Source organism: Tenrec ecaudatus, chromosome 7, assembly GCF_050624435.1.
Source record: "Tenrec ecaudatus isolate mTenEca1 chromosome 7, mTenEca1.hap1, whole genome shotgun sequence".
Taxonomy (NCBI): domain Eukaryota; kingdom Metazoa; phylum Chordata; class Mammalia; order Afrosoricida; family Tenrecidae; genus Tenrec; species Tenrec ecaudatus.
This window is the reverse complement of record NC_134536.1, coordinates 129,755,382-129,783,033: the sequence shown is the minus strand read 5'-3', so window position 1 is coordinate 129,783,033 and position 27,652 is coordinate 129,755,382. Positions and strand designations below refer to the sequence as shown.

The 27,652-nt window shown below is 55.1% G+C and overlaps 2 protein-coding genes across 2 annotated transcripts in view; one reads left to right on the top strand and one right to left on the bottom strand.

The window, feature by feature from the left end:
* C7H6orf132 (chromosome 7 C6orf132 homolog) overlaps positions 1–1,224 on the bottom strand; it is a 29,614-nt gene extending 28,390 nt beyond the window's left edge. The window contains exon 1 of the mRNA XM_075553789.1: positions 1,016–1,224. Coding sequence (XP_075409904.1) covers positions 1,016–1,160 — 145 coding nt within the window. The 5' untranslated portion in view covers positions 1,161–1,224. The remainder of the gene's footprint in view (positions 1–1,015) is intronic.
* Positions 1,014–27,652, top strand: CIMIP3 (ciliary microtubule inner protein 3). Its single transcript, XM_075555113.1, has 2 exons — positions 1,014–1,360; positions 27,155–27,652. Exon 2 carries the CDS (start codon positions 27,242–27,244, stop codon positions 27,482–27,484), a length of 243 nt encoding a protein of 80 aa, XP_075411228.1. The 5' UTR covers positions 1,014–1,360; positions 27,155–27,241; the 3' UTR covers positions 27,485–27,652.

The following is a 27,652-nucleotide window of genomic DNA, read 5'->3' as shown; positions in this document are numbered from 1 at the left end:
CTTGTCCTATCCACGATGCCTCCCATCCTGACCAGGGCACCCAGGGGCTGAAGTGGCTCCAACAGCAGGGCCAAGGCCCCTACCACCCTCTGGGATCCAGCACAGGGGCCAGGAAAGCTCATGGTCTTCTGATTCCATCCCCCGGGTAGGAGAAAGGCTGGGCTGTCTAGAGCCTGGGAAACTCACGGGGCATTTCTACAACTGCCCTGCAGGGTCGCTATGGACGCAAGGACAGTGTTTTACTCCTAGGAGAAGGCGCTTACCAGGAAGTCAGGCGAGAGCACATGGGTGACCCTCTTTGGGCGCAGAGGTCCTCTCCCTTGCACCCAGAGCCATAGCTCAGGCACCAGAAGGGAATCCTTGTCCCCTGGCCCCTGACTGCCCCATTATAGAGAGGAGAAACGCAGAGATGCAGGGATAAGACGGGGCACCGGGCCCCAGCCTGGTGTGGTATTTTCTGATTCCTGCAGAGATAGAGCCACCCTGCCTCTCTTCCGGCTCCACATGGGAGACTCCCTGTAAGGAGTGACTTGTGTTGCGTAGAGGCTGGTCCCTTCCAAGGAGCGGCTCCTGTAAACTTTTCCCCCACGCGTGGGGCGCCCAGGAGAGCAGCCCCCTCTGCCTGCCAGCGGAAAGCAAGACCCCGGCCAGAGCCTGGGGCCGAGGGGACCGGAGGAAGGAGGCTAATAGGCTGCTGCGACCCCCACTTTCTCCACCCCACCCCCAACTCTGGCTCAGCGGGACAGGGCACCGCTGAAAACCCCGGCAACAAAACACAAACACAAACACCCCGGAAGGAAGCGGGGCTGGGGGGGCGGGGGGCCAGGTCTTCGGAGCCGGCCGGGCGTCCCTGCGGCGTGTCCCCGCCTTCCCCGCACCCCCCACCCCCCCGTGCGCGCCTCCTCCCCCTTCCCGGCGGCTCCGCGGCGGCCGCTTCGCAGGTCCCGGCGCGTCCCTGCGCCTGGCTCCCCGCGCCCGGCGGCCTCCCGGGGCGCAGCGCGGCGCGCGCACTCACCCAAGTCTCTGCCCCCCTCCTCCGGGGCCTCCTGGGTGAAGATCCAGGGCGGGTTGGTGGCGTAGAGGGAGGTGGCGGCGGGGCTGGCATGCTTCTTGCCGAAGAGTTTGCTGAAGGTGCCCTGCACCGTCTGGTTCTTTTTCATGCTGCCGCAGGCCGCGTGGGCACCGCCGAGGACCCGCCCGCCCTCGCCCTGCCCGGGCGCAGACTGAACTCCGCGCGCCCTGCCCAGGGGACCCTACCGGGCCATGTCCCCCCCCGCCCCGCCGTCCTCCCCGCCCGCGCACCGGGCGACAGGTGCTGCGGGCGCCGCCGCTCGCCGGGAAATGCGAGCCACCTGGACAGGTAAGAGGCTGCCGCTGCGATCTGGCCCCGCCCCGCCCCGCCGCGGCCGCCACCGCCACCGCGGCCGCCGCCCAACTCCCCGGGCCGCATTCCTGCCTGGCTCCCTTTACAACAGCGCATTGTTGGCACCGCCGGGTGGGCTGGGGACCTCGCCCCGCCCACGCCCTGCCTGCGAGACGCGCCGCCCACCCGCCCCAAGGGGGTCCCATCCCGGCCCTTCTCCTCGGGGCGGCCAAGAGGACGAGGTCTAAAGGAGGGTCACGACTAGGTCAATAGTCGGACTTTGGAAGCAGCCGGCTCTGTCGAAATGGCTGGCCAAAGAGAGCGCACGGGTGCGTTCCCAGCGGGTGCAGAGGGGTACCCCCCCCATTACAACAAGCAAACGCTGGCGGGTGGGTGCTGCGGTCTTTGCGCCCATCTCCGGAGCGCCCTGCTTTGTGCTGCTTCAAGGATGGCGGTCGGGTCCAACATGTGTAAGTCTTGCACCCTTGCTTCTAAGGAGCCTTCTGGCTGTACTTCTTCCCCTGCAGGTTTGTGGATGTTTCTGGCAGCCCGTGGCAGATTCCATATTCTTCACCAACACTAGAACTCAAAGGCATCGGTTATTTTTCAGCCTCCTCACTCATTTCCACTCCAAAACCAAACTCACCGCCATCGATGAAGTCCATTCTGACTCTCGTGGCCACCTTACAGGCCAGGCCAGGCCAGGGCAGAACTGTCACGGTGGGTTCCCGCGATGGTAACTGTACAGGAGTGGAAAGCCTATCTTTCTCCCATGGAGTGGCTGGTGGTTTTGAACTGGTGACCTTAGGGTTAGCAGCCCAACACAAAACCACGCCCCCACCAGGGTGCCGTGTACCCACATAAGGCGGTTGAAAACACCATGGCTTGGGTCGGTACCTTAGTCTTCAAAGGCGCATCTTTGCCCTTTCATTCGGAGGTCTTCTGAGCTGATTTGCCCAAAGCGCCGAATCATTTAATTTCTTGCCTGCTGCGTCCACACAGGCCCTGATTGCGGACCCAGGTGAAACCGTGTCAAGGAAAATGGAATCCTTGACAACTTCAACCTTTCCTCTGTTTGCCAAGAGGTTGCTTTTCTTTGTTTTCGTTGTCGTGGGATCCAGACCGAAGGTTGTAGTCTTTGATCTTTATCAGCAAATCTTCCAAGCCCTCTTGTCTTTCAGTAAGTAAGGTTGAGTCATTTGCGTGTTGCAGGGCTTTGCTGCGTCCTCTTCCGATCCCAGCGTGGTGTGCTTCTTCCTATAAAACCCAGAGAGTCAAACTCACTGACACTCAGTCCATTCCGACTCCCAGCCACCCTATGGGACAGGGGAGACCTGCCCCTGTGAGTCCCCAAGGCAGTAGAAAGCCCATCTTTCTCCTGTGGGGCAGTTAGTGGTTTTGAACTGCGGACCTTGAGGTTAGCAGCCCAACGCTGCACCCAGTTTACCGTGAGGGTTTCCCACGTTTACTGGATCATTTGCTTAGCATGTAGGTTGACACACACACCTTTCTTGGCTTTAAACCGTCCCCATGTCCAGATTCTGGATTGGTCTATGTCCAGATTCTGGATTGGTCTATGTCCAGATTCTGGATTGGTCTATGTCCAGATTCTGGATTGGTCTATGTCCAGATTCTGGATTGGTCTATGTCCAGATTCTGGATTGGTCTATGTCCAGATTCTGGATTGGTCTATGTCCAGATTCTGGATTGGTCTATGTCCAGATTCTGGATCGAAATGTTCTGGGATTCCTATTCTTTACAGTGTTTTTGATAATGTTTTATGGGATACACAGTTGAATGGCTTTGCAGAGTCAGTAAAGCCTGGGCAAACACCTTCCGGGGATGCTCGACTTTCAGTGTTCTATAATTTCAAAAGTCCAAACCTTTGGCTCTCTCGTTGATTCCAACGCATGGCAGCTGTACAAGGCAGAGGCGAACTGCTCGGTAGGGTTTCCGCGGTTTCCTGTACATCTTCATGGGAGCAGACAGCCTTATCTGTCTTCCTCAGAGCGGCCCGTGGTTTTTGACCACTGACCTTGCAGTGTTTCATGTTGTTGTTAGTGCCTTTGAGCCTGTTCCGACTCACAGGGACCCACCCCGGCCCACGCCTGCGCCATCCTCACGCTGTCACGCTTGAGCCATGCCTGCGGCCGCCGTGTCCATCCATCCCTTCAAGGACCTTCCTCTGCCCGCTGTCCCTCCACTTTCCCAAGCACGATGTCCTTCTCCAGGGACTGGTCTCTCCTGACAGCACGTCCAAAGGATGTGAGATGAAGTTTTGCCATCAGCATTCCATCACCCAAACCAGCCCAAGCCCACGGCTGTCCGGTTGATCCCAATTCCCAGTGACCGTATAGGACAGAGTAGAGCTGCCTCTTGGGGTTTCCGAGGCTGTAAATCTTCACGGGAGCAGAATCCTCATCCACATGCTGACCTCCCTACCGCACTGCCCAGCTCCTCCCCCACGATGCCCGCAGGGCTCCATCAGCCCTCCAAAACATGTGGGGCATGAGAGTTAAGCAAGTCCGGGAAATCTCTAGAAGAAAAATGCTAATTGGGGAGAAACAATGACCAGTATGTTAGGCTGGTGACTTGGGTGGAAAGTGTCCTAAGAGACGCACAGGTTCCCATGGGTGGAGAGCTGGGAGCAGCAGCAGCGAGCCGAGCCGTAGAGAGGCAGCAGTGTATCCGCGTGCAGTCCCAAACTGGGAAGAAGATGCTGACCTGGACAGGAGCTCAAAATTGACAATGAACCCACAGCCAAGGTGGAGGGAGTTGGGGAGCGTGTGGGAGGGAAAGGGAACCCCGCTACAGAAATAGCTACAGGGGCAAACATGGAGGAGGAGGAGGCAGCCGCAGATGACAAGATCTCAGGCAGCTCAGTCCTCCACCTGGTGATGGCTCTGAGAGGTAGAGGGGGTTGTCTTAGGCAGTGATGGAGCCTGCCTCCATTTACCTCCCTACCCTGTCACACCGCTGTCCCCTCCCCTGGATGCCCAGTCTGTCTGCTGGGGAGGGGGGTGGCTGGAGGACCCCAGGAAGCAGTGTTTCTGGCCCAAAGTGCCCCTGCTGACCAGTGGGTTTTCGTTTACGGTCCTGGTGCTCCCCTCTGGAGGCTCTGTCCCTGGTTCTCAATAAAACGTTTCCTGGAGGGGAAGAGAGAGAGAGAGAGAGAGAGAGAGAGAGAGAGAGAGAGAGAGAGAGAGAGAGAGAGAGAGAGAGAGAGAGAGAGAGAGAGAGAACAATAAATAATGGAATCGTGTGCGCATGCATTTTTTTTTCTTATTCCATGACAGTAAGTGAACGTAACTTTTTAAAATCTCCAGTTGAGTCATTGTTAAGTGAGTTCCTATCAGTCCCTAGAGAGACGTACAGTGGCCCTTTGAGCCCCTCTGGGTACCATCCTGGGGAAGCTGTCCACGTCAGGTAACCTGGGAGACAGAGTCCCTATGGAAGGTGCTGAGTAGGGGGATTGCCTGACCAAGAGTTCAGACTCTTGGCGCTCCCTGGGTAGTATGGATGAAAGACCGGATAGAGGGATGACTGAGGCGCAGCTAGTTGGTATTCTCCTGAGCTCCCGGGAACAGTGCCCCCAGCCACACTCCCCCTTCATTGCCTCCGGGATGGTTACACTTGTGTTGCTCAGTCCTTGAGTCAGCAAGCTTAGCTGCTAACTGAAAGGGCGGAGGCTCAGGCCCACCCCGAGGCGCATCAGAAGAAAGGCCTGGTGATGCACTTCTGTGACACCAGCCACCAAAAGTCAGCCCTGGGAGCACCGTTCTGCTCGCACACACGCGTGCGCGGGCACCAAGAATCCCAGCCCACCCGACGGCAGCAGAGTGCTCGTGCTGAGCGCATTTCTCCCTCAGCTTAAACAAAATGATTTATTTTGAATTTTTTAATGAACAGTTTTATCAGGACATAATTCAAGTATCACATAATTCAATAGTTCCATCCTAGCAAGATGACTTGCATGATGATCATCACCGTCAATTTTAGAACATTTTATTCTTTCTTACACTCCTGGTTATTAGCTCCCCGTTTCCCCCGCAACCTCCCCTGCTGGACCCTCGCAGAAACAGGAACCCAGTTACTGTTATCTCTAGATTCACCCATCCTGGACGAAATACACCAACAAGCGTGACAGAGACAAAGTACAGAGTTAGAATAATAACAGTAATAAAGCTAACAACAACCGCAAAATAAAATAGAGAAAAAAACCGAGTTGAAAAGAAAACAGTAAATGCTTCCTCCCCACCGCCCCCACCACTATCATGATCCCAATTCTACCTTACACATCTGGCTAGACCAGAGGATGGACACTGGTACAGAGAGCAACTGAAAACACAGGGAATCCAGGGTGGAAGATCCCTTCAGGACCAGTGGTCTGAGTGGTGATACTGGGAGGGTAGAGGGAGGGTGGGTTGGAAAGGGGGACTCAATTACAAGGATCTACATGTGGCCTCCTCCCTGGGAGACGGACAACAGAAAAGTGGGTGAAGGAAGACATGAGACAGTGCATGATATGATAAAATAATAATTTATAAATCATCAAGGGTTCACGAGGGAGGAGGGAGCTTGGAGGGAGAGGTAAAAATGAGCTGATGCCAGGGGTTTGGGTGGAGAGCAAATGTTTTGAGAATGATGAGGGTAATGATTATACAAATATGCTTTACACAATTGATGTATGTATGGATTGTGATAAGAGCTGTATGAGCCCCCAATAAAATGGTTTTTTAAAAAAGAAAACAGAAAATATTGAAAATGAGAAACCTTTAAAATGGGTCAAAAGGGATATCACATGAGGAGGTGTTAGGGTTTAACCTAATTCCACCTGCCATCGTCCACTTTCTGGTGCCCTCTGTGAGCAAGGCTGTCACACCCCTGGTCTGTGTCCAGGGGGGCCACCGGAGGCTTCAGCCATGAGTGGTTCCCTTTCAGCCCCCCTCCAGCTGATAGAACTTTTCAATGGATCCGATAAAACACTGCGTTTTAACCTGGCTGTATCTATTTCAACCGTCCGTCTCTACAATACTGTCTGTCTGATAACAAGGGTACTCCCATCCCTTGACTGTAGTCAGAGGAAACCGCTGAAGGCTAATCTAGGTGTGGATCCTGCCCATGGATCTGGGGTGTCCATGGTCATTCATAGCCTTGTGCAAACCAGGTGCTGACAATTTAAACTCTGATACCATTCCCGCCTTTGGATCTGGACGATATTTACAATCCTTGCATCACACCGGCTGATGTGCTTCTTCCATGTGGACTTAGCTGACACCTCATTTAGATTGTTGCTTGTTTGAAGACAAGCCATTAAGACCCCAGATACTGCTCTTTCTAATAGCCGGGCACCGTCTATGTTCTTCACCACACTGTGTTGCAGCACCCTATCTTTAGTGACCTCTTCACGAGGCCCATGACAAAAGAACCAAGTGTTCTTTGGTGGGGACTAGAATTAAGTAGGAGCCCCAAATCCATCCCTATACCTATGAATGAATACCTAGGGTTCATCTTAGAGACGTCATAGTCATTTTATGTTATTTGGGCATTATCAATCATCTCCCTGGGGCATAAGGTAATTCTATTGATAATGTAATTAATTTGACCAATGGTAAAGTATTTAAATCATAGCTTAACTTAAAAATAAACATTTTTTGGCCTATAACCCACTGAGCGTGCAATCCAATAGTGGAACCACACTAAGAAGGCTTGTGCAGTCATCAGCACAATCAATTTCAGAACATTTTCTTCTTTCTCATTCCCACTCCTTGTTGGTTCCCATGTCCCTCCAACTTCCCCTGGCAGGCCCACAGGGAACTACTCACCCAGCTCTTGTCTCTATGCATTGACCTACCCTGGATTTCCTAAACAGAAACATGCAAAATGAAGACAAAAAACCAAACCAAAACACCCCAACAAAAATGACAAAGTAAAACAGTAAAACCTCAATTGAAAAGACAGCAGAAAGTATGTCACTCACAAACTCACTGCCACCCCCATCAACTGTGACTCACGGTGACCCTGTGGGACAGCGTGGAACTGCCCCTGTGGGCTTCTGAGACTGTAACCCTTTACAGAGTAGAAAGTCTCACCTTTCTCCCAAGGAGCAGCTGGTGATTTCAAACTGCTGACCTCGGGGTTGGCAGCACAACTCGTAACCACTACACCACCAGAGCTCCCTAAAATATGTGGTTAGGCTAAACCATAACATCTTATCGTTTTTTCTACCTTCCCCCTTCAACTTTTTATTGTGAGAAATTTCAAACCAACAGCCAAGTTGAAAGAAGTGAACAACGCTACCATATTCTTTCTCTCCCCCCTCCAAGTGTATATATTTATGTATATATTTATACATACACATATATGCATAAATATGTACACTTGGAGGACTAAGGTATGCCTGACCCAAGTCAGCATGTTTTCAGTTGCCTCCTATGTAAAAGCAAGACAATGAATAATTTAACCCAAGAATCGATACCTTTGAATTAGGATGTTGGTAAAGAATATTGAAATTCGCATGGACTGGTCATTTCTATCTTGGAAGAAGTGCAGCCAGAATGCTTCTTAGAAGCAAGGGTGGTGAGACGTCGGCTTATATACTTTGGACATTGGTTCAGGATGGCATAGGACATGATGCTCAGGAAGCTGGAGGGTCGGCTAAAAAGAAAAACTCCCAGGAGATGGAGGGACAGGGTGGTGGCAACAATGGGCTTCAATGTGACGGTTGTGACGATGGCGTGGGACTGGACATCGGTCCGTTTCTGTGCAGAGGGCTGCTACGCTGTGACCAGGAACCAACGCGAAAGCACCAAGCAAGATGCATTTATAGGTTTGCTGGTTTTTAATTTTCATTTTGTTGCAAGGTGTAGGTATCCGAACACATTTCTCCCACCCCTAATATTTTGGCAAGCATCTCCTAATGATGAGAACATGCTACATACATAACCACAGCCTAACAGTCACACGTGAGAAGTTTAATACCAATACACCATTCTCATCTATGGGGCACACCATCGTTGTAATGTCTTGGTTCCCCGCCCAAATATCAGTTCTGCTTTTTCTTCTCAATCCGATCCACAGCCCAATCCCGATTCATGAACGTCGTTGACTGGCCCTGCTGCTTTATTCTCTAATCTGCTTTAGTCCTCTGGATGTGTTTGTTTTTCACGACAGCGACATTTTGTGAAGTTCCCTTCATTTGTTCCAGCTCCAGGGGACAATGAACCAGGCCTTCAGGACTTGTGGCTGTGAGGTCACTCTCATCCGGCAGTGGGCAGGCAGGGAGGGGGTGAAGAGCAGATGGTGGGGGACGGAGTGGAACATCTATTAAAATCACCGTGCTCTTCAGGTGATTGTCATTGGGAACACATGGTAGTCACCTGCCTCCCATTCCCACCGGAGGCCATGCCGCTCCTGGAATCAAGTCCCTTCCCTTCAGTGAGGACTCACAGAGGGAGGGCTCTCATATGAATTGGTAGAGACTCAACGGCACGAAACAGCTAGAGAACCCAGTAGGAGATGCACGGGAAGAAAGCTGACCTTAGTGACCCTCGAGTGGCTTCCGACTCATGACCACCTCGTGCGTCCGAAGTAGAACTGCTCCCTAGGGTCCCAAGGATGTGACCGTCGGGGCACCCCTGGGTGACTTGGATTCAGCAGCCTTTCAGCGAGTCATCTTTGTACCACCGAGGGTCTCCAAGAGAAAAGAGAAGCCTTTCTCTTTACGGTCAAAGAGCTTGGATTCTCGGGAGGGATATTGGTTTATGGGATTCGAGGTGACGGGCTGTGAGTGACTGAGCAATGGCTGTGGCCAATACACTCGGTAGGAATCCACAGGCGGGGAGGCCGGCGTGGGCTAGAGCTGTCCGGGAAGTCGCAGAAGAATTGAGACTCGAGTTGGCTCAGGAAGGATGGCAAGGATGTTCATAGAAAAGCCCACTGTAGGGTGTGCCGCATACCCACACCAGCCATCCCTGCACATCCCGGTGCCGCCCGCTGCCCACACCAGTGAGTCCCAGGGGCTCCATGACCCCTGGATGGGATCACACCTACCCAAGTTCTCTCGACACGGAGGCATAGGACACCCCCAAGCCCATGCCATTGAGTCTATTCCAACACATAGCAGTACAACGGCCCCATTGGGTTTCTCAGGCTCTCATCCTTTTAATTGATTTATTTATCACTCAATTCTTTAAAGAGAACATGTAGTAAGTCTTCAACAGGACAAAGACAAGCCTTGCCATTGAGCTAAGGGAGACCTTCAGCCCGAGGTCATAACGAGATCTCCCAAAACCCAGGGCCATGGAGTCGATGCCGACTCGCGGTGATCCTGTAGGACAGGAGGCTCCGAGACTGGAGCTCAGAAGGGCCCATCTCTCTTCCTCAGAGCGGCTGGGGGTTTGGAACTGCTGACCTTGCAGATTGCAGCCCTCTGGGTAACCACTCTGCCTCTGTGAGATACAGAAAAATATCACAAAAACATGGTTGGCGGCTGATCAGGACATCATAGTTCCCGGTGGGGTTCCCAAAGCAGGATCCAAACCATGCTTGGGACACATACATTATGTCAGACGGAGGCGCTGACAGTACTGGTCCAGGAACTCCCCGAGGCAATCGGGACATAACCCACGACTCTTAAACTACAGTATGATCATCTCTGTGCACGTCCAGGTCCGCCCTAAGGGAGACTGCCTGGGATCCACTTTTCCAATGCCCTCTTGTGTTAGTCTGGTACATTAGAGAAACAAATCCACAGACAGTCATATGTATAAGAGAGAGTTTTATATAAAAGGTAAATGCACATCGAGAAAACATCCCAACCCAGTGCTGCCCAAGCCCACAAGTCCTACATTAGCCCATATGTCCAACACCAATCCACAAAGTCCTCCTCCATCTCACAAAACACATGCAATGATGCTGACTGCAGGAGGAAAGCCAAGTTAGTGAATGTGTAAGCATCTCAGTGCTGGCAGGGGTCTCCACACGGCTGCTCCAGCACCCAGGTCTGCATCAGGGTAGGTCCATGCGGCTTCTCCTCAGGGATGTCTTGCAGGAAGTGAGCCTTGCCAACTGAAGCAGGGAACTGGCTAAGGCAGCTTCACCCTGGTCCGACCATCAGAAAGCAAGGTACCAGAGAACTAGAAAGGCGAGGCTCACTGAGCCATTTATCCCTCCACCCTTCAATTAACCCCACATGTGTTTATCGGCCAGGTTGGCACAATAAACTTTAACTATCTCACCTCTCCAGTGTTCTAGTCTTGTTTGTTTTCTTTTTATTTAAATCATTTTATTGGGGGCTCACACAGCTCTTACCACAATCCGTACATCCATCTATTGATTGTGCCAATTATCTTTGTACGTATGTTGTCATCATTTTCAAAACATCTTCTTTCTACTTGAGCCCATGGTATCAGCTCATTTTCCCCTTCCCCTCCTCCCTCCCTCATGAACCCTTGATAAAATTTAAAATTATTTTTATCGTGTCTTATGAGAACAGCTGTCTCCCTTTACCCACTTTTCTGTTGTCCATTCCCCTGGGCGGGGGTGTTATATATCAACCATTGCGATTGGTTCCCCTTTTCTCCCCCCACCTTCCCCTCCTGATAGGGCTATTCTCATGTTTGGTCCTGAGGGGTTTATCTGTTCTGGATCCCCTGTGTTGCAAGCTCTTACCTGTACCCGTGTACGTGCTCTGGTCTAGCCAGATTTGTAAGGTAGAATTGGCGTGGAGTGAGGAAGGAGTCTGCAACTCTGTCCAGTTGTCTTCAAGCTTCTGCCAGACCTGTCAACCCAGAAGTGTGTGCAGAGAGACAAGGGGCAGGTGACCAAGGTGATGCTCATAGCTCTGTCCCCCCAGAGAATCCGTGGAAAGCCGAAGCCCATAAAGGGGTGACTGGGGACAGAGGCTGGGGGGTGAAGGAGGTGAAGGCGGGAAGGAGGCTTTGCACCAAATGCCTTCAAACCCTACAAGTGGTTTTGATAAATTTTAAAAAGCTTTGAATTAAAAGTATATCTACATGAAAGGACAAATCGCTAAAAGTACGTTCTGTGAACCAGGATGAGTGACAGCGGTGTTCTCGGTAGAAACCATGGAATAAAATGACTAAGGTCTTAGTAGAACCCCAGGCCCCACTCCAGAGCTGGGGCAAGTTACCACCTCTCTGGACCCTCAGTCTGCTCTCTGTGAAACGGCTTATGAATTTGAAGTTGCTGCGAGAGTCTGTAGGAGGCCTGGCGGTGTCGTGGTTTTGAGCTGGGCTGTGGTCTTCTTGTTCGGCAGCAGGAGAAAGACTGGGCTTTCTACTCCTGTAACCGAAAAACCCTCCAGGGTCGCTGAGTCAGCCTTGACTAGATGGGGGTGTGTTTGGGAATTGGGAGTAGGAGATTTTAGATCAGCGGTTCTCAACCTGTGGGTCACCCCTTTAGGGGTCGAAGGACCCTTTCATGGGGGGTCACCCAATTCATAACAGCAGCAAAATGACAGTGATGAGGTAGCAACGACAATAATGCTATGGTTGGGGGTCACCACCCCATGAGGAACTGTGTGAAAGGGTCGCGGCCTGAGGGAGGTTGAGAACCACTGATCCATGTGCTCCTGGACTAAGGTCGCCAGCAGAAGAGGAGCAGAGGAGCCAGCAGGAAATTCGGGTACCCGCCAGTGTTTGAGAAGGGCTGGCACAGTGTCCGTGGAAGCACAGAGCTCCTGAGCGGACGGAAGGGGTTGGTAACAGCAGGCAGGGGTGTCGGGAAAGAGCCAGTGTGCTCCCAAAGGCTGAGGGGGCAGCTTACTTGGTTCCCGCAGGGCATGCGGCGGGAACAGAAAGAGCATCATGGTTTGTGGCACGTTTCTCAGGGAGAAAGGCAGGGTGGAAGTTGGCCCATCGGGTCTGTCCCCTGTAGGACAGGACAGAACAGAACTGCTCCTTAGTTTCTCCACGTCCGCACATCCTCTTCCTCCCTCAGTACCCCTGGGAGGTCACCGGCCCTTAGTGTAACCCACAGCACCACCGGGGCCCCGCGCTTGGGTGTCCCCGAAACCAAACTCCCTGCCTTCAAGTAGGTTCCGACTTAGTCCATGGCAGTGGTCCTCGAGGGCAGCACAGAGCTGCCCCGTGGGTCTCCAGGACTGTGACTCTTCACGGGAGTAGAAAACCCCGTCTTTCTCCGGAGGAGAGCATGGGGTTTCAGACTGCTGACCTTGTGGTTAGCAGCCTCTCCTGTAACCACATTGCCACCAGGGCTCCCCAGCTTGGGTAGCAGTGACATAAAGAGGGGAAGAAGCCCTGATCCCATTTCTCATCTGTAGGAAGGACGTGTGTGTGGGGGTGTCACCTCCCCCCCCCCCACTCCCACACCCAACGAGGCAGTTCAGCAGATTAGCTCTGAATGGGAAGGGCCTGCCTGGTACAAGGCCTGGTTCACAGGGGCATCCTCAAACTGTCATTTCTTCTGTTCCTTTTCGTTTGGGGTGGGATGGAAAATGTGGGGGAACCAAGGTGACCGACCCATGCATCCCAGGTGGCCGATTCTGAAGGTCAAGGCTCACTGGTCTATGTCACCCCAAAAGGCACCCTGTTCAGGAAAATGTCATTCTCATCCTATAGAGCAGCAAGGAGCCTCCAAAAGTAACCAGCCCACCCACACCGGCCCTGTCCCAACCTGATGGTCCCCCACTTTGAGGTGCATTCCCTGGGGCAGTCAGGGCCGAAATCTGTCCAGCTCAGCAGCCGGTGTTGTTGCCGCTCAGCCCCCGTGGGAGTCATCTAATGAGGGCACCTCACACTTGCCTCCTCCCAGTAAAAGAAACAGCCAAATGATAGGCTCCCCTCAAAACAGACAAAAGCTCAGTCCTGTAATTAAAGCTTGTCTCCACAATGACTCGGGCCTCTGTGAGCCCACTGTACTGGCCGGCCTGGAATGTGGGCTGGCATGGGGGAAGCTGCAGCCTCCCCAGAGGCCCAGCCAGGCCTTTGTCCTCCAGAAAACTCCAGGGCCCCTGGCTGGGAGGTGGGCTCTGAGTGGGGAAGGGCAGGCTGAGTGTCACTGTCCCCCATCCCTATGCCAGGTCTCTGCCGCCAGCTCTCCAGCAGCCAAAGTCAGAAGGTGGCCCAGCATCCCAGCTCCCAAATGTCACTGAACAGCAGGTGGTCTTGTCCAGTCCTGTAGCTGCCCATGTAGGCCTGCAGGGAAGGGTGGCCCTCAGTGGGCGAGGCAGGGGGACCTGTGGATGAGGTCAGAACAGGCGGGCAGCCCTGGGTCAGGAGAGGGCTGAGGAGTGGCCAGGTTCCTTTGGGGCCATGGGATCACGGCTCAGTGGGAACGATCCTTGGCTGGGGAGTGATTTGGGTTTGACCTTGGTCAAGCTGGCACGTCTCAGAGCCTCAATTTGTTTATCTGTAAAACGGGGCTATGATGCACTCCCTGAGTGATCCACTGGCAAAGGGGCTCTGCTCGTGGTAGGCTCTCAGTGACTTCCTTCTCCCAACCCCTTCCTCCATGCCACCCCTCACCCCGCAGGCTCTTGGCTTGGAGCATGGAGATGTGAAAGGGAGACCGGAGAAGAGCCCCAAGGGCAGAGCCAGTGCACCCAGAACCCTGAGGAGGAACATGCCCCCTGGGCCCAGGAAACAGGGTGGGGCTGATGCCTGCCAGGTCATCTTGCTTTAAAGGCCGGCAGAATAATTTCCTGTGACAGCCCACAACCTGAAATCATGTGTGTGTGTGCCTTAAAACAATAGTAATAAAGATTGCTCATTGTTCAGTACAAAACCAAGTTCTATCTCAATGGAGACTGTAGTAAGTCTGTCAGGTGGATCAGGTGGGGGCAGAGGCTTGGAGTGACCATGGGTCAAGTGGAGTATTGGTGTGGTTGGTGGGTGGGTTTTAGAAACTTTGGGGCAAGGTGCTCCGTGGGTGTAGCCTGTGTTTGGTCTTAAGACGCCATCAATAGCTGGAGTAATTGAATGTGGACTGCATTCTGAGCGTTTAAAGGGCAGGGGCAGCTAGAGACCAGGATCCCAGTCCGTGTCTGCCGAGAACCTTCCATGGGATGGTGAGCCAGCCTCAGCCTCTGTCTGCACCTTACTATTTTTTTTTAAACATTTTATTAGGGGCTCATACAACTCTTATCCCAATCCATACATATACATACATCAATTGTATAAAGTACATCTGTACATTCTTTGCCCTAATCATTTTCTTTTTTTTCTTTTTTTACATTTTATTAGGGGCTCATACAACTCTTATCACAATTCACTTCATCTTACTATTTAGATGTGGTTGTGCGCTGGGTTAAAAGGCTCGCTGGCGGCCAAGAGTCGGGGTAGAACAAGAAGCGAGGCTGCGTGGGGGGCTCCCTCCAGCTCAGATGGAAGGTAGGCGAAGGAGAAGCATTTCAGGGGAGGGCAGTCAGCATTTCCTCGTCCCGGGGCCCCCTCTGTGCCAGGTCCTGTGCAGCCCGTACGTGTCTCACACAGGTTCCTGGGACTAGCCCTTGGACCTCCAGGGCAAGCCCCGGGCATGTTTCTGGGGTCCTCCTGCCTCTCTCCCCGAGACCTGCTCAGAGCAGCGGCTGCAGGTACCGGCCTCTCAGCTGTTTGGGGCACAGCTCCCCAGGGGACTGCGGAGGAGAGTTTTAGGAGTCTGAAGGACCGCTGCCATCCAGCGGGTGCCCCCTCACAGGAGCCCACGGCAGCGCACTGTCTGAGGCCGTAGCATCGTTACAGACAAAGGCGCCTCGTCCTTCTCCTGTGGAGCCAACGGGTGGGTTTGAACCTTGAGGTTCATAAACCAACACTTACCTGACAACACTATGAGGGACCCAGCAGTGATGCTCTAGGTCTGTCAGGAGACGCGGACAGGGCCGGATTGTCCGGTAAGCAAGGCAAGCATGGGCCGACTTGTGCTTGCTTACTAATCCGTAGTGAACAGTGTCACAGGTTTTCACCACAGAGTGATACATAAGCACAGGTGAGCCAGTGCTTACCTTACTGAGCCATCTGCCCCAGGGGATGGAGGCGATGTCCTTATGGCGTGCTTAGGTGAGTGGGAGGTGAGCAACTGTCAGTCCATGCTTGGGGAGGCCCCAAGCTCTCCACACTCACTCGCCTCGACGATGCCGACTCACCGTGACCCGATAGGATGGGGTAGAATTCCCGTGGGTTTCCAAGACTGTAACTCTTCAGAAAGTCTCATCTTCCTCCCTCGGAACAGCTGGTGGCTTCAAACAGCTGACCTTGGCAAAACCACAAGGAGGAAGTCGAGAAGTCAAGCAGGACCTGGATGCCCGGAGTGTGACCCGGCGGCTCTTGAGCAGTGAGGAGCAATATGAACAAACAGCTGAGGGGGCTATCTGTGCAGGATGCTCTGTGCCGCCAGCTCTGATCTGCACCCGTGTGCATGCTCTGATCTGTACCCGTGTGCATGCTGTGATCGAGCCCGATTTGTAAGGTAGAATTGGGACCCTCAGGATCAATAATGAGAGTAGAGATACCAGGAGGATAGGGAGAAGGTGGGGGGAGAAAGGTGGAACCGATCACAAGAATCTACCTATAACCCCCTCCCTGGGGGATGGACAACAGAAAAGCAGGTGAAGGAAGACATCAGGCTGTGTAAGATATGACAAAATTATAATAATTTATAAATTATCAAGGGTTCATGAAGGAGGGAGGGTGGGGGGAGTGGGTGGAATGAGCTGATACCAAGGGCTCAAGTAGAAAGAAAATGTTTTGAGAATGATGATGGCAATAAATGTACAAATGTGCTTTACATGATGGAGGTATGGATGGATTGTGAGCTGTATGAGCCCCCAATAAAATGAATTTTTAAAAACCCTGAAGAAATAGGGGTCTAGACAAAGACATATACATATGCAAATATATATATGAGCAAGGAGAAATAGATCTATGTGCCTATATTTATAGGTTTAGTATTAAGGTGGCGGAAGGACATTGGGCCTCCACTCAAGTACTCCCTCAATGCAAGAATACTTTCTTCTATTAAATTGGCCTTCTATGATGCTCACCCTCCTGACACAACCACTGAAGACAAAGCGGGTGAATAAGCAAATGTGGTGAAGAAAGCTGATGGTGCCCGGCTATCAAAAGATATAGTGTCTGGAGCCTTAAAGGCTTGAAGATAAACAAGGCACCATCTAGCTCAGAAGCAACAAAGTCCACATGGAAGAACACACCAGCCTGTGTGATCACGTGGTTCCGATGGGATCAGTTATCAGCTTTCAAAGAACAAAGAAATCATATCATTGGGTGCACAGCTAATGAGGGAGGGGGGAGCGGGGAGGGAGGGGAAAAAAGAGGACTTGATGCAAAGAACTTAAGTGGAGAGCAAATGCTTTGAAAATGATGAGGGCAAAGAATGTACAGATGTGCTTTACACAATTGATGTATGTATATGTATGGATTGTGATAAGAGTTGTATGAGCCCCTAATAAAATGTTTTTAAAAAACCAAAACTCCTGAAGAAATAAAGAATACTGCACAGCAAAAAACAACAACAACCAAACAGCCGAGGGAGATGGAAAACACCCCCCCCCCCAACCACAGTGTGCGTGCATTCAAACGACCGGCATGCAAAGCTGTTCCGTAAGGACAGCTGTGAACAAGGAAACACTCCTTAGGCGCATGAGGCTGGCTGCCCCTGTCCTGGGTATGATGGGAGGGGGCGGGGGGAGATAAAGAGGAGGGGATAAATCAAGCAGGAGGCAAGTCTTTCAGGGACCAGTGGCTGTAGTAGGGCAGGCAGCGAAAGGAAAGCAGGGCAGGTTAAGACGGGAGAGCTTGCGAAATGTGTTCAAGCCTCAGAGAGGAGGAGACCTCCATAACCCGGTCCCTTACAGAAGACAATCACATGTCCCTTAGGCCTTTGCCGTGGAGAGGGGAGAGACGGGTGATTGTATAAGTGTGTGCGGGGAGAGGGCACCCAAGATGTGGACGTCATGCCCTAAGTGTCACGCCCCTGCCTGGGCCTCCCCAGCTCTCCTTGTCCTCGGAGCACCATGGGTGGCAGGCCGGTGCCCGTCCCCTGCCGTTCAGGGATTGTAACCATGCATGACATGAGGTCATACCTGGAGAGTGAGTGGCAGAGATGTCAGAGATGTCCGGGAAGGGAGTTCCCGAAGGCAGGGAGCAATCGGGGTTGTCCGGGGGTGAGAAATGACCACAGCATAACAGCTCATGGCAGAGGCATGCTAGGGATGGTAGGTTGGGCTGCTAAACACAAGGTCAGCGGTTCAAAACCACCAGCCGCTCTTCAGGAGGAAGAGGAGGCTGTCCAGTCCCATAAACAGTGAGTCTCAGAAACCCACAGGGCAGTTCTGCTCTGTCCTGTAGGGTCGCTGTGAGTCGGAATCGACTCGGTGGCAGCGACTAACAACTCATAGCACCAGACACAGAGCAGCCGTGAGCCCAAGCTCCCTTGCCGTGTCCCACTGCACCTGCTGAGCTCTATTCTCCTTGCCACTTTGCCGATGGAGAGCTGAGGCCCAGAGAGGTTAAGTCGTGGATGCTGGGACGTGGCAGAGCTGGGGCTTGAACCAGGCAGTGGGGCCTTGCAGGCTTGGTGGGATAGGTGTCGGGCCGCTCACTGCGAGTGAGGCTGGCAGTTCAACTCCACCTTCTGCCCCACAGGAGGAAGAGGAGGCTTTGTGCCCGGTTTGCATCCTCGGGGGGCTCTCTCAGGGGTCACTGTGAGTGGGAAGGGGTCCAAGGGCAGGTGGGTCACACGAATCCAGAGGGCGTATTCTTTTAACCACCATCCGCATCTGCCCCCCAGATGATGTGCAAAATGAAGCTGAAGATATATGGCTCGACTGGCCTTCTAAAGGGGCTGGCCTCAGCTCCTGCTCCCTCTGGAGGCTGGAGGTCCCCACCCGTTCGTGCCTGGGTGATCGTGGGCTCAGGCACCTGTGCTAGGACTCTGTCCTGCGGCCAGTCAGGTGGTTCCTGCATGAGGACTCACCGTCCAATGTCCAAGATGGAAGGACCCCCATTCCTCATTGCACACATTAGGAAACTGAGGTCAAGAGGGGAGGCCAGCTTTGTCCCAGCTCACCTGGCAACCAGTCCATCACCTCTTTCAGCTTTTGCCTGAGACAAAGTATAATTCAATGTGCCAAGTCCTGGCTCCCTGCTCCCCTCCTCTCCCTGGGGTAGTTCCTCCTCCCCTCCCCATGCAGGCCAGTGCTGGGCACCCTGGGTGGGGGGAGAGCAGAGTGGCCCAGGAGGTCCCTGTGTGAAGACTCATCCAAAACCCCAAACCTTCAGCCCTTCTGCCCCCTGCCAGCCTCCTGGCTCAAAGGTGATGACCCCAGAGCTAGGACTGGTGTCCCCTCCATCCCAGGTGCTCAGCCCCTTTCTTCCTGCCCTCTCCTAAGCAAGACAGCATCATCCCTGAGCTCCCTAATCTGATCCAGCACTGCTACTGCTCCTCCCAGCCTGGCTGAAATTAGGGGTCATTACCATTGGGGTGTGAGATCTGGGCAGAGATGCCTAGGTCACCCACACGTCAACTCCCAATGTGCTCCAGGGCCCCAAAGTCCACCCCGGAACCAACAAGCCATTGCTGACCCAGTGCCAAGGAGGAAGCAGGTGCGTGCCTGGCGCAGCCCCGGCCGGTGTGGCAGAGGGCGCAGCGTCTCTGGCGGCCAGCTGCTCCTCCGGCAGACCCAGCCGTGGTGCCCCGGGAAGCACCGGCTCCAGGTTTTTTTTTAAAGGTCCGAAGTTTCCAGCTCCAGGTCTCACTTGCTCGTCTGAAATGCACAATTGCGCGGTTTTCTTTTCTTCCTACCACGCCAACAAGTTCTGCTTCCAGGTCTAGCTGCCACCTGTCTCTCCCCCAACCTTCCTACAGAACCAAAGCCTCTCGTCCAGTGTACAGTCCCTGACAGGGGTGTGGTGCCCGGTACACAAAGCAAGCACAGGCTTCCTGTGCTTACTTACTAATGTGCGGTGTCCACAGCAGTGCCCCGTGTGTTCATCACACTGGCTCGTGTGAAACTGTCCCAGGTCAATCTGTGTTTACCTTGCTCATTGGCAATCCACCCCGGTGCCCCAGGGAGGCTGGGCAGTGGGGGTGGTGTCTGAGTTTTAAAGGTGAGGGCAGCTCAATCAGCCACTCACCCATCAATCCAGTGACCCACCCCTAATATTTATAGATTGCTGACTCGGTGCCAGACCCTGGCTTCAGTGCCTTGCCCAACCCTAATCCAGATGAGGAAACAGAAATACAGAGAGGTCAGTTACTTTGTTTGAGGTCATGCTACCCCGGAAAAATACTGGTGGGGCCAAGATTCGAGCCCAGGCAATGTGTCCCCAGAGCGTGGGACCCTGTGCTCCCTACCCAGGGTTCCAAGGGCTGGGGGACCCAGAGGGGATTGTGCTGTCAATGAAGCATCACAATGGCCGCCCCACCAGCTCTCTCTCCGTTGGCACCTTCACTGCTTACCAAGAGTCTGGGAAGCCCCAGGAGCCCCTGGCCTCCAGGAATACCATCTCACCAACAAGGAAGGCCCCGACCAAGGATGTCCAAGGTGGGTGGGCAGCACAGGGCAGGGAGCCAGACTACCCGGGCACAAGAAGTCTGATTAGCAGCACGCAGTCTGCAGGACCGAGCCTGGCCCACTTGTGCGGCTGGGAGACTGGAGGTCTTGTCAGGAAAGATCGGCCTAGGGCACTTCGAACCGCCACCACCCGACTCTCTTCCCCTCTGACTGTCTCCCTGGGTTGGTCGTGGGATGGGGGTGGGCCCCCATGACGCATGTCACTTCCTATGTCGTTGGGTTAGCCTCTCCCAGTATCCCTGGTCAATTTGTAACTGTGAGCAGTAAGCGCTAAAGTTTACTGCTTGCTTAATAGGGCTAGCCACTTGAGCCGGCCTATCTCTTTAAGGAGGGAGACGCTCTTGTTAGCCCCACTTTAAAGGTGGGGTAACTGAGGTAGAGAGTCCTGACAGTTTACCCAGAGATAATAGTGGAGCTAGACTTCAAATCCAGGCAGCTGCCTCCAGCTCCTTTCTCCTGCACCCTGGCTTCAGGAGGACGCTAAGGACTTGCTCATCTGTGGGTGACTCCCTCCCTCCGCCTGTTTCAGCACCCACAACCCAGGCAGAAACCCACTGTTGCCCAGGTGGTTCTGACTCATGGTGGCCCGTGGTTACAGAGTTCATACCCCATCGGGTTTCCTTAGCAATTTTATGTATTCTCATGCCCTGGTGGCATCGTGGCTACAGGTTGGTCTGCTAACTACAAGTCTGGAAGTTCAAAACCCCCAGCCGATCCTCAGGAGAAAGATGAGGCTTACTGCTCCCATCCAGTCACAGTCTAGCACCCTCACTCACAGGGGCAGTTCGACCCTGTCCTGTAGCGTTGTTGACTCGATGGCAGTGGGGTTTTTTGCTCTTGTTTTGGATTGGTCATCTCTGAAAACAAACAAGCTAATTAACCATCAAACAGAACATCGCCAGCCCTTTTTTGCCTCCAGGGTGGCGGAGGGCGGGTTTGAACTGCCAGCCTTGAGGTTAGTCATGCAGCTCAAGCTGCCAATCCAGCAAAGGTGCTCTCAGAAAGGTTCCGGTGACCACACTCGAAACCCAGACGCCCCTGCCCGCTGGGGCTGGCACTAATGACTGTTTATGCCCGCTTGCATTGTGTTTTTACAGGTCCCACAGCGCGTGACCCCCCCCCCCCAACGCAGGCTTCCCTATTATCCCCACTTTGCAGATGAGGCACCTGAGGCTCAAAGAGGCTCAACCGCTTGCCCAAGGTTGTCCGACCGGTAAGGGCAGAGTCGGGCGTGAGCTCAACCCTCCAAACCCCGCAGCCAGGCACATTTCACAGCACCAGTGTCCCTGGGAGGCTCGCCCGGACACCCCAGCCCAGTACGCTGCCCCTCAGGCCATCCTGGAGTGCTGGCCATCCCCGGCGTGGGCGAGGTGGGCGTGTGTGCTGTGGGCCTGGACTATTCGAGTGGACAGGTGTTTTCCTAGAAGACTCGCGGTGACAGTACCCATGTGGTCTTCCTGGCCCACCCAGGAAGCTCCTGCTCCAACATCGCCCCTTTGCCCTGCTCTAAACCCTGTCAGAGGGGTATGTCCCCACCCAGCGTGTTGACTGGGGCCTCTTGGGTTATCCAGTGGGATTCAGGAAGCGGGGAGCGACTGGTGAGACCCTCCTCCCCCCACCATCCGTGCGCCTACACAGTGAGGGCTATGGGAAGCAGCAGATGGGGGAGTGGGGTCCTCCTCCGACCTCTGCCCCAGGGACTCTCCATCCCAAGACCACGGACAGCATGTTGAGCTGTGGGAACCTCGGTCGGTGCAGGGGACTGTGGTGTGCATTGGTGGGCATTCAGCAGCAGCCCTGGCCACTGCCCATTAGATGCCAGTGATGACCTCAAAAATGTCTCCCGGCCTTGCCCATTGTCCCTTGAACGGAAGACCACCTCTGGCTGTGGGCCAGCACGCTAAACTCACACACACACATGCACGCACGTATGTATTTGCAGGGAGGAGGCCAGCGGGGGGGGGGAATGATGGTTACATGAAACTAGCTGGTAACCCGGAAAGTATGTAGTCAGGCCCCACCCTCCTCCAGTGCTGGCCCAGGGGAGGGATGGGGTGTCCCGCCCGGCCCTCGGAGGTTAGTCACCTGGAGCCTGACTTGGCTCCACTGGCTCCTGCCTACCCCTCCCAGGAAGCCTTCTCTTCCTCCTCCCTCTCCCCTCTTCCTCCTCCAGCCCTGGCCGGCCCAGTTTCTGCCAGGGCCTCGTGCCCAGATGTGCTAGTCCCTGTCTGAGCCTGCGTGACGGGGCTCCCCGTGCTGAAGCAGCAGCTCCGCTTCGCAGGCACAAAGGCCTGGAAGGCGGTCTGAGCCAGGGCCTGGGCAAGGTGGGGGGGGGCACACTCAAGTCCTGGTTGGTCCCCACCCAGCCCGGCCCAGCCCAGGACTCCTGCAACGTCATAGCTCCGACAGGGCACCCCGTTCCAAGTGTGTAAATGAAGGTGACTGCTTGTGCGTCTTTGAGCCTCAGTCTCCTTATCTGAAGAATTCGGTAACAAAGCAAACAGCTCTGAGCAGCTTTGGCCTGGCTGCCAGAGTCTCTTCGGGTTTCTGACCAGCCCTTCCCACCCCTCAACCACTTTGAAAACCACCACGTCTTCCAGCCCCAAGGCTGGCCTCTGGAACCGGGGTGAAGGGTCCCCGAGGCAGAGGGGCCAGTGCTGCCCTCAGCTGGAGGGGTGGTGGGAGAGGGCGGAGGGGGAGGGGGCTGGAGGTGCTGCAGGCTGAGCCCTCCTGAGGGGACAGCCTCCCAACCATGCGCTGCCAGAGCCCCCTCTGGTGGTCCCGGACGGGACGGGGACAATTGTCGGCTCCCAGCCAGGCCTCAGGGGACTGTTGGACCTTGTTGGTTGCCACCGCTGGGAGGGGCACGCCTGGCGTCAGGTGGGTAGAAACAGACAGAGGTCCACACAGCAGCAGCGCGGCCCCCATGCCGGAGGACACCGGCCAGCCCCCCGCCCTGTGGGAACTCGGGAGGCTGTGAGAGGGTGCTGGCACACCAGAGGTGCCTGGGCTCTTTATGTGCCCGCTGTGGCCGTACACCCTCGCAGCAGTGTCCACAGGGGCACCCCTCGTGTTGTGTGGCCGTGCTGGCTTCCTGTTCTCAGGGGGGGGCGGGTGCCTGCCCACTCACGGGGGCCAGAAGCCGCCTCCACGGCTCCCTGCCGTGGTTGTCCACTGGATCCCCTCTAGTTTCCGCAGTTCGAAACCACCGGCCACTCCAAGGCAGCCGGATGAGGCTTTCTGCTCCCATAAAGAACCGCAGTCACAGGGGCAGTGCCACCCAGTGCTGTCGGGTCCCTATGGGTCAGCATCGATTCGAGGGGAGTGAGTGAGTTTCAGGCATGGATTTGGATGGATCGAGCCAATCGATGGATCAATCACTCAAACCTTCATTTCAGCTCTGCTAAGAGATGGCAGCGCAGACAGCGAACCTCATCCCTCCCAGCCTGAGAGCCTAGTCACAGTGCAGCGTTCAAACCCAGCTCCGGCTGAGCAGGGGCTTGTCCTCCAGGGAAGCCCAGACCAAGCCCCCTCTGGCCAGCGCCCCGTGGAGCTCGGCAAGGACGCACAGAGTGAGGGCAGAAATGAAGGAAAGCCGCAGGGCCCTCGGACACCCCCACGTTCAGGGTGCCTGGTCGGGTGCAGGTCTGGTCTTGGGGCAGCCACGCTCAGGTCCCAATCCCAGCCTTGTTCTTCCTCGCCGCGTGACCCCGAGAATGTCCCTAACCCCTCAACTCCAGTCTCCACGATTATAAGTGAGGCTCATAGTAATGGCTCCCTCCAAGGATCAGAAGAGATGATCTACTTAGGGCCCTGGTTCTCAGACTCCCTCATGCCGCGACCCTTTAATACCTCATGGGGTGGTGACCCCAACCATAACATTTTTGTTGCTACTTCATTGCTGTCATTTTGCTACTGTCATGGATCGAGCGACCCCTGTGAAAGGGTCATGCAACCCCCCCAAAGGGGTCGTGACCCACAGGTTGAGAACCACTGACTTAGAGGGTCTGGTGGGGGCCTCTGAAAGGGTGGTTATCAGCATATCATCAGGGGCTCCTTTCCAGAGCCCGTGCCCCTGCTGGGAATCTCCCAGGCCCCAGAGCCTGGGAAAAGCTGGAGAGGCTCCCCAAAGGCTCCCCTCCCTCCCCAGCTCAGCTGCACCAGCATGGGCTAAGCCCCCAGGCGGGGCTGCAGAGCTGAATGGGACAGCGGAGAGGAGGAGGGAGTGCCTGGCTTTAACTAGAAGCCAGCGGGCCACTGGGACTGTTAGCAGGACCCAGTCAAGCACAGCCGAGCCCAGAACGAGGCTCTCTGGTGTCTGGGATTCAAAACTTGAGGCAGCTCACAGCCTGAGGATGAGCACTGTCTTGCACCCAGTCACTTGAGGTAGCAAACAACGTGGCTTACAATAGCACAAGAATGGCCCAGGGGAGCCGTGTGACCACCTCTGCCTTCACTGGGGCAGAGTCCCTCACAGCTGCCCCGCCTAAAGGTGATTCCTGTCAGGACAGACATGCCTCCAAACCCCAGCCAACTCTCTTTTTTTTTTAATTTAATCATTTTATTGGGAGCTTGTACAACTCTTATCAAAATCCATCCATCCATCCATCCATCCATCCATTGTGTCAAGCACATTTGTACATTTGTTGTCATCATCATTCTCAAAACATTTGCTTTCTGCTTGAGCCCTTGGCATCAGCCCCTCATTCCCCCCTCCCTCCCCGCTCCCCCCACCTTTCTACTCCTGTGTTATCATGTCTGTCCTCCCCCCATATTTCCCTTTAAGGCGAGTGGGATGCTGAAACTGACCAATCCCCCCTATTAGAGTCCCATAGCTTTATTTGCCTCACCACCCCACAAGGCCGTTGGGTACCCTTCTCCAACCCCTTGGGGGGGGCCCAAGCTCCGCCTTTGCATTAGTCTCAGTCCTTGACTCGGCCACAGAGGCACAAAGCCTATGGCTCCAAGGGCCATCCTCAGGAACGCACTGCCCGGTACCTAGTCCCAGGCCCCAGGGGAACGCGTCCTACGAGCGATTCCAGAAGAGGGAGAGGCGAGAGATGGGGGCATCTGAGTGGGCTTCCTGGAGGAGGCGTCGAGATTACCGCTGACTGGGACGGCTAAAATGTTTGAAGTGAGGGCCAATCTGTCGCGAGTCCAGGCCGCTGGGAGCAAGCCCTGGGCTTTCCATTTCCAGGGCTGGGCATGTTGCAGATGGAATGTGAAGTAGCCTGTATTAGAATGGGAACACCTGGGACTTGATTTCTGGTAAGAGGGCTAGGGCTTGACAAGCAGTAACTCTGAAGTGAGGGGGTCGATGGGGGTCTCCGAGGGCCTGCCAAGCTAGGAGGGAGGACGCGTGTCCTAGAGGGGGCGGAGTGGGCCACCCCATGGGTGCTCACCTGCAGGCATGGGGGCACTAGCTCGTTTGGGTTGTACCGACATGGGTCTGAAGGCCCCTGATAGAATGGGCATCCCGTCCCTGGGAGTTGGCAGGGGGCTTGGGAGGTGAACGAGGCAGCTCAGTCAGGGGCTGCCAAGGAGTCAAGAAAAGCCAGCACCAGGGGAATGTACCAGGAGGGCAGGTCCCAGCCCCCAGTGGGCCGGGCACAGCGCTGAGGGAGAGACGGGCATTGGTGAACCCGACTTGGTAACAATGAGAGACGTTCTAAATTAGAATGGGGTGGTCGGCTGGCCACTGAGCCCCCCTGGACTTGAATGCAGTCCAGCGGAACCAGCCTTTCTTAAGTGTTTCTTAATGTGTCAGCCTGCGGGGAGAGCAGGGACTGGACTTTGGGAGGCTGCTGCTATGTCCAAGGTAAGGCAGGGAGGAGGAGAAGAAAAAGACACTGTCCCTCAGGGGCTCTCACAGGGCAGGCAGAGTGCCCGAGTCCCCGGGGGGAGGTGGCCTGGGCAGGGGTGCAGAGGTGGGGCTGGATGAGCCGTGCTCCAGGGCCAGTGCACAGACTGACTAGCAGCAGAGGCATGGAGACGGGACAATCTGCAGCCACCTCCTTCAAGGTCTGCGCTCCGGGATGGGGCCTAGGGGCTTCATTTTCTAGGCCGTGGAGAGCCAAGAAGAAGCCTTGGTTGGCACGGTGTTCAAGGCCTCGGCTGCCGATGGAAAGGTCGGCGGTTTGAAACTGCAGTCTGCTTCTTCAGTAAAGGAGTCAGGCTTGGAGAGCTGGGGCGGCGGGTGGGGAGGGGGAGTTCCACTGGGTCCCCATGAGCAGCCACGGGCCTGGTTCTCCTTCACGGAACAAAAGGAGACTCCGTGGCACCCGTGGCTAAGCCCTCCGCAGCTGGCAGAGAGGTTGGCAGCTTGAACCCACCCAGAGCTGTCTTGGAAGGTGGCCTTTGTGGTCTGTTCCGGAAGGTCTCAGCAGTTCTACTCCGCATGCGAGCGGGGGTGCTATGGTTGAGAATCTAGTCGGTGGCAACTAGCAGGCTACTAATCCAGGGACTGGGGAGGGGGAGCTACAGACCACAACCCATACTAGTGACTGAACCCCACTTGTAGCAACCCCAGAGGCAGAGCGGAGCAGCCCCCTCACCTTCCCAAGGCCAGACATCTTCCCTGTCCAGAGGCGATGGCTTCCACCCCCTGAGCTTGCCGTTCACAGCCAGGATTGACCTGCAGTAGGATCCGACCATTTGTATCCTGGTCTCAGTGGGGTGGGGGTGGGGGCGCAGGAAAAGGAAGGAAACCAAGAATAGTGTGCTGTGAGGTTGGGTCAGGGGGAGGCGGCTAACCCCCACCCCACCCCCAAGTTCAGTCTTGGTGAGCGGCGAGGATAACTCTGATGAGTTTCCCTGGAGTCGATCCTGATCCATGCACGGTGACTGTGTGTCTGTCGGTCTGACTGGAACTTTGCCCCATAGCATTTCCAGTAGCTGATTTGGGCGTGGGTGTGTGTGTGGGTGGGTGGAGTAAGTCACCAGGCCTTTCTTCCGAGGCACCTCTGGGGGGATTTGAAGTCCCAGCCTCAGTCGGGATGCGAGTCGATGAACCATTTGTACCCACCCCCGTGAGGACTCCGGGAGGCAGGCCCGGCATCACCGGGGGATCTTGAAGCTGCGAACCAGTCTGGATGCTCCGCTCCATGGGCAGCACAGCCGGGCACCAGGCTGGCTCTGCGGGCATCTGGGCAGTGGCTCCTTCCACGCCTGGCCCTCGCAGGCGATACCCCAACTCTCCTCTCCTCTCCTTCCTCCAGGGCTTGCAGGAAATCTCGGTCCGCAGTCAGGGGCCGAAGACACTGCCAGGCAGAAAGGTGAAGGCCCGGAGCCCGAGGCTGTCTGGGATGTGGAGGCAGGACCGAGAGCAGTCTCTGCTGGCGGCCTACGTGCCGGTGGTGGTGGCCCCCCGGGGCCAGCGCCCGGACAAGCCCAGCTTCAATTTCTACAGTTCTCAGTACTCCAACTCCCTGAGCCCCTTCTACACGGCGCAGAAGCCGACCTGCGGCTACCTGTACCGCCGGGACACGGACCACACCCGCAAGCGCTTTGACGTGCCTCCCGCCAATGCCGCCCTGTGGCGCAGCTGAGCCCGTGCCACTGAGCACCCTGACCCTGACCGCCCTGCTGGGCCCCAGAGGAGCGGGGTTGCTCCCTCCAGGAAACATGGCCAGAGTCTGGGCCACCACAGCTGTGCTGTGCCCGCCTGTCAGCGCGCTGGAGAGGGGGAGCTCTTCCCAGCACCAATTAAAGCTTGC

Excerpts from the sequence above, each read along its gene's own strand:
- CIMIP3 (XM_075555113.1), top strand. The coding sequence starts at position 27,242 with ATGTGGAGGCAGGACCGAGAGCAGTCTCTGCTGGCGGCCTACGTGCCG.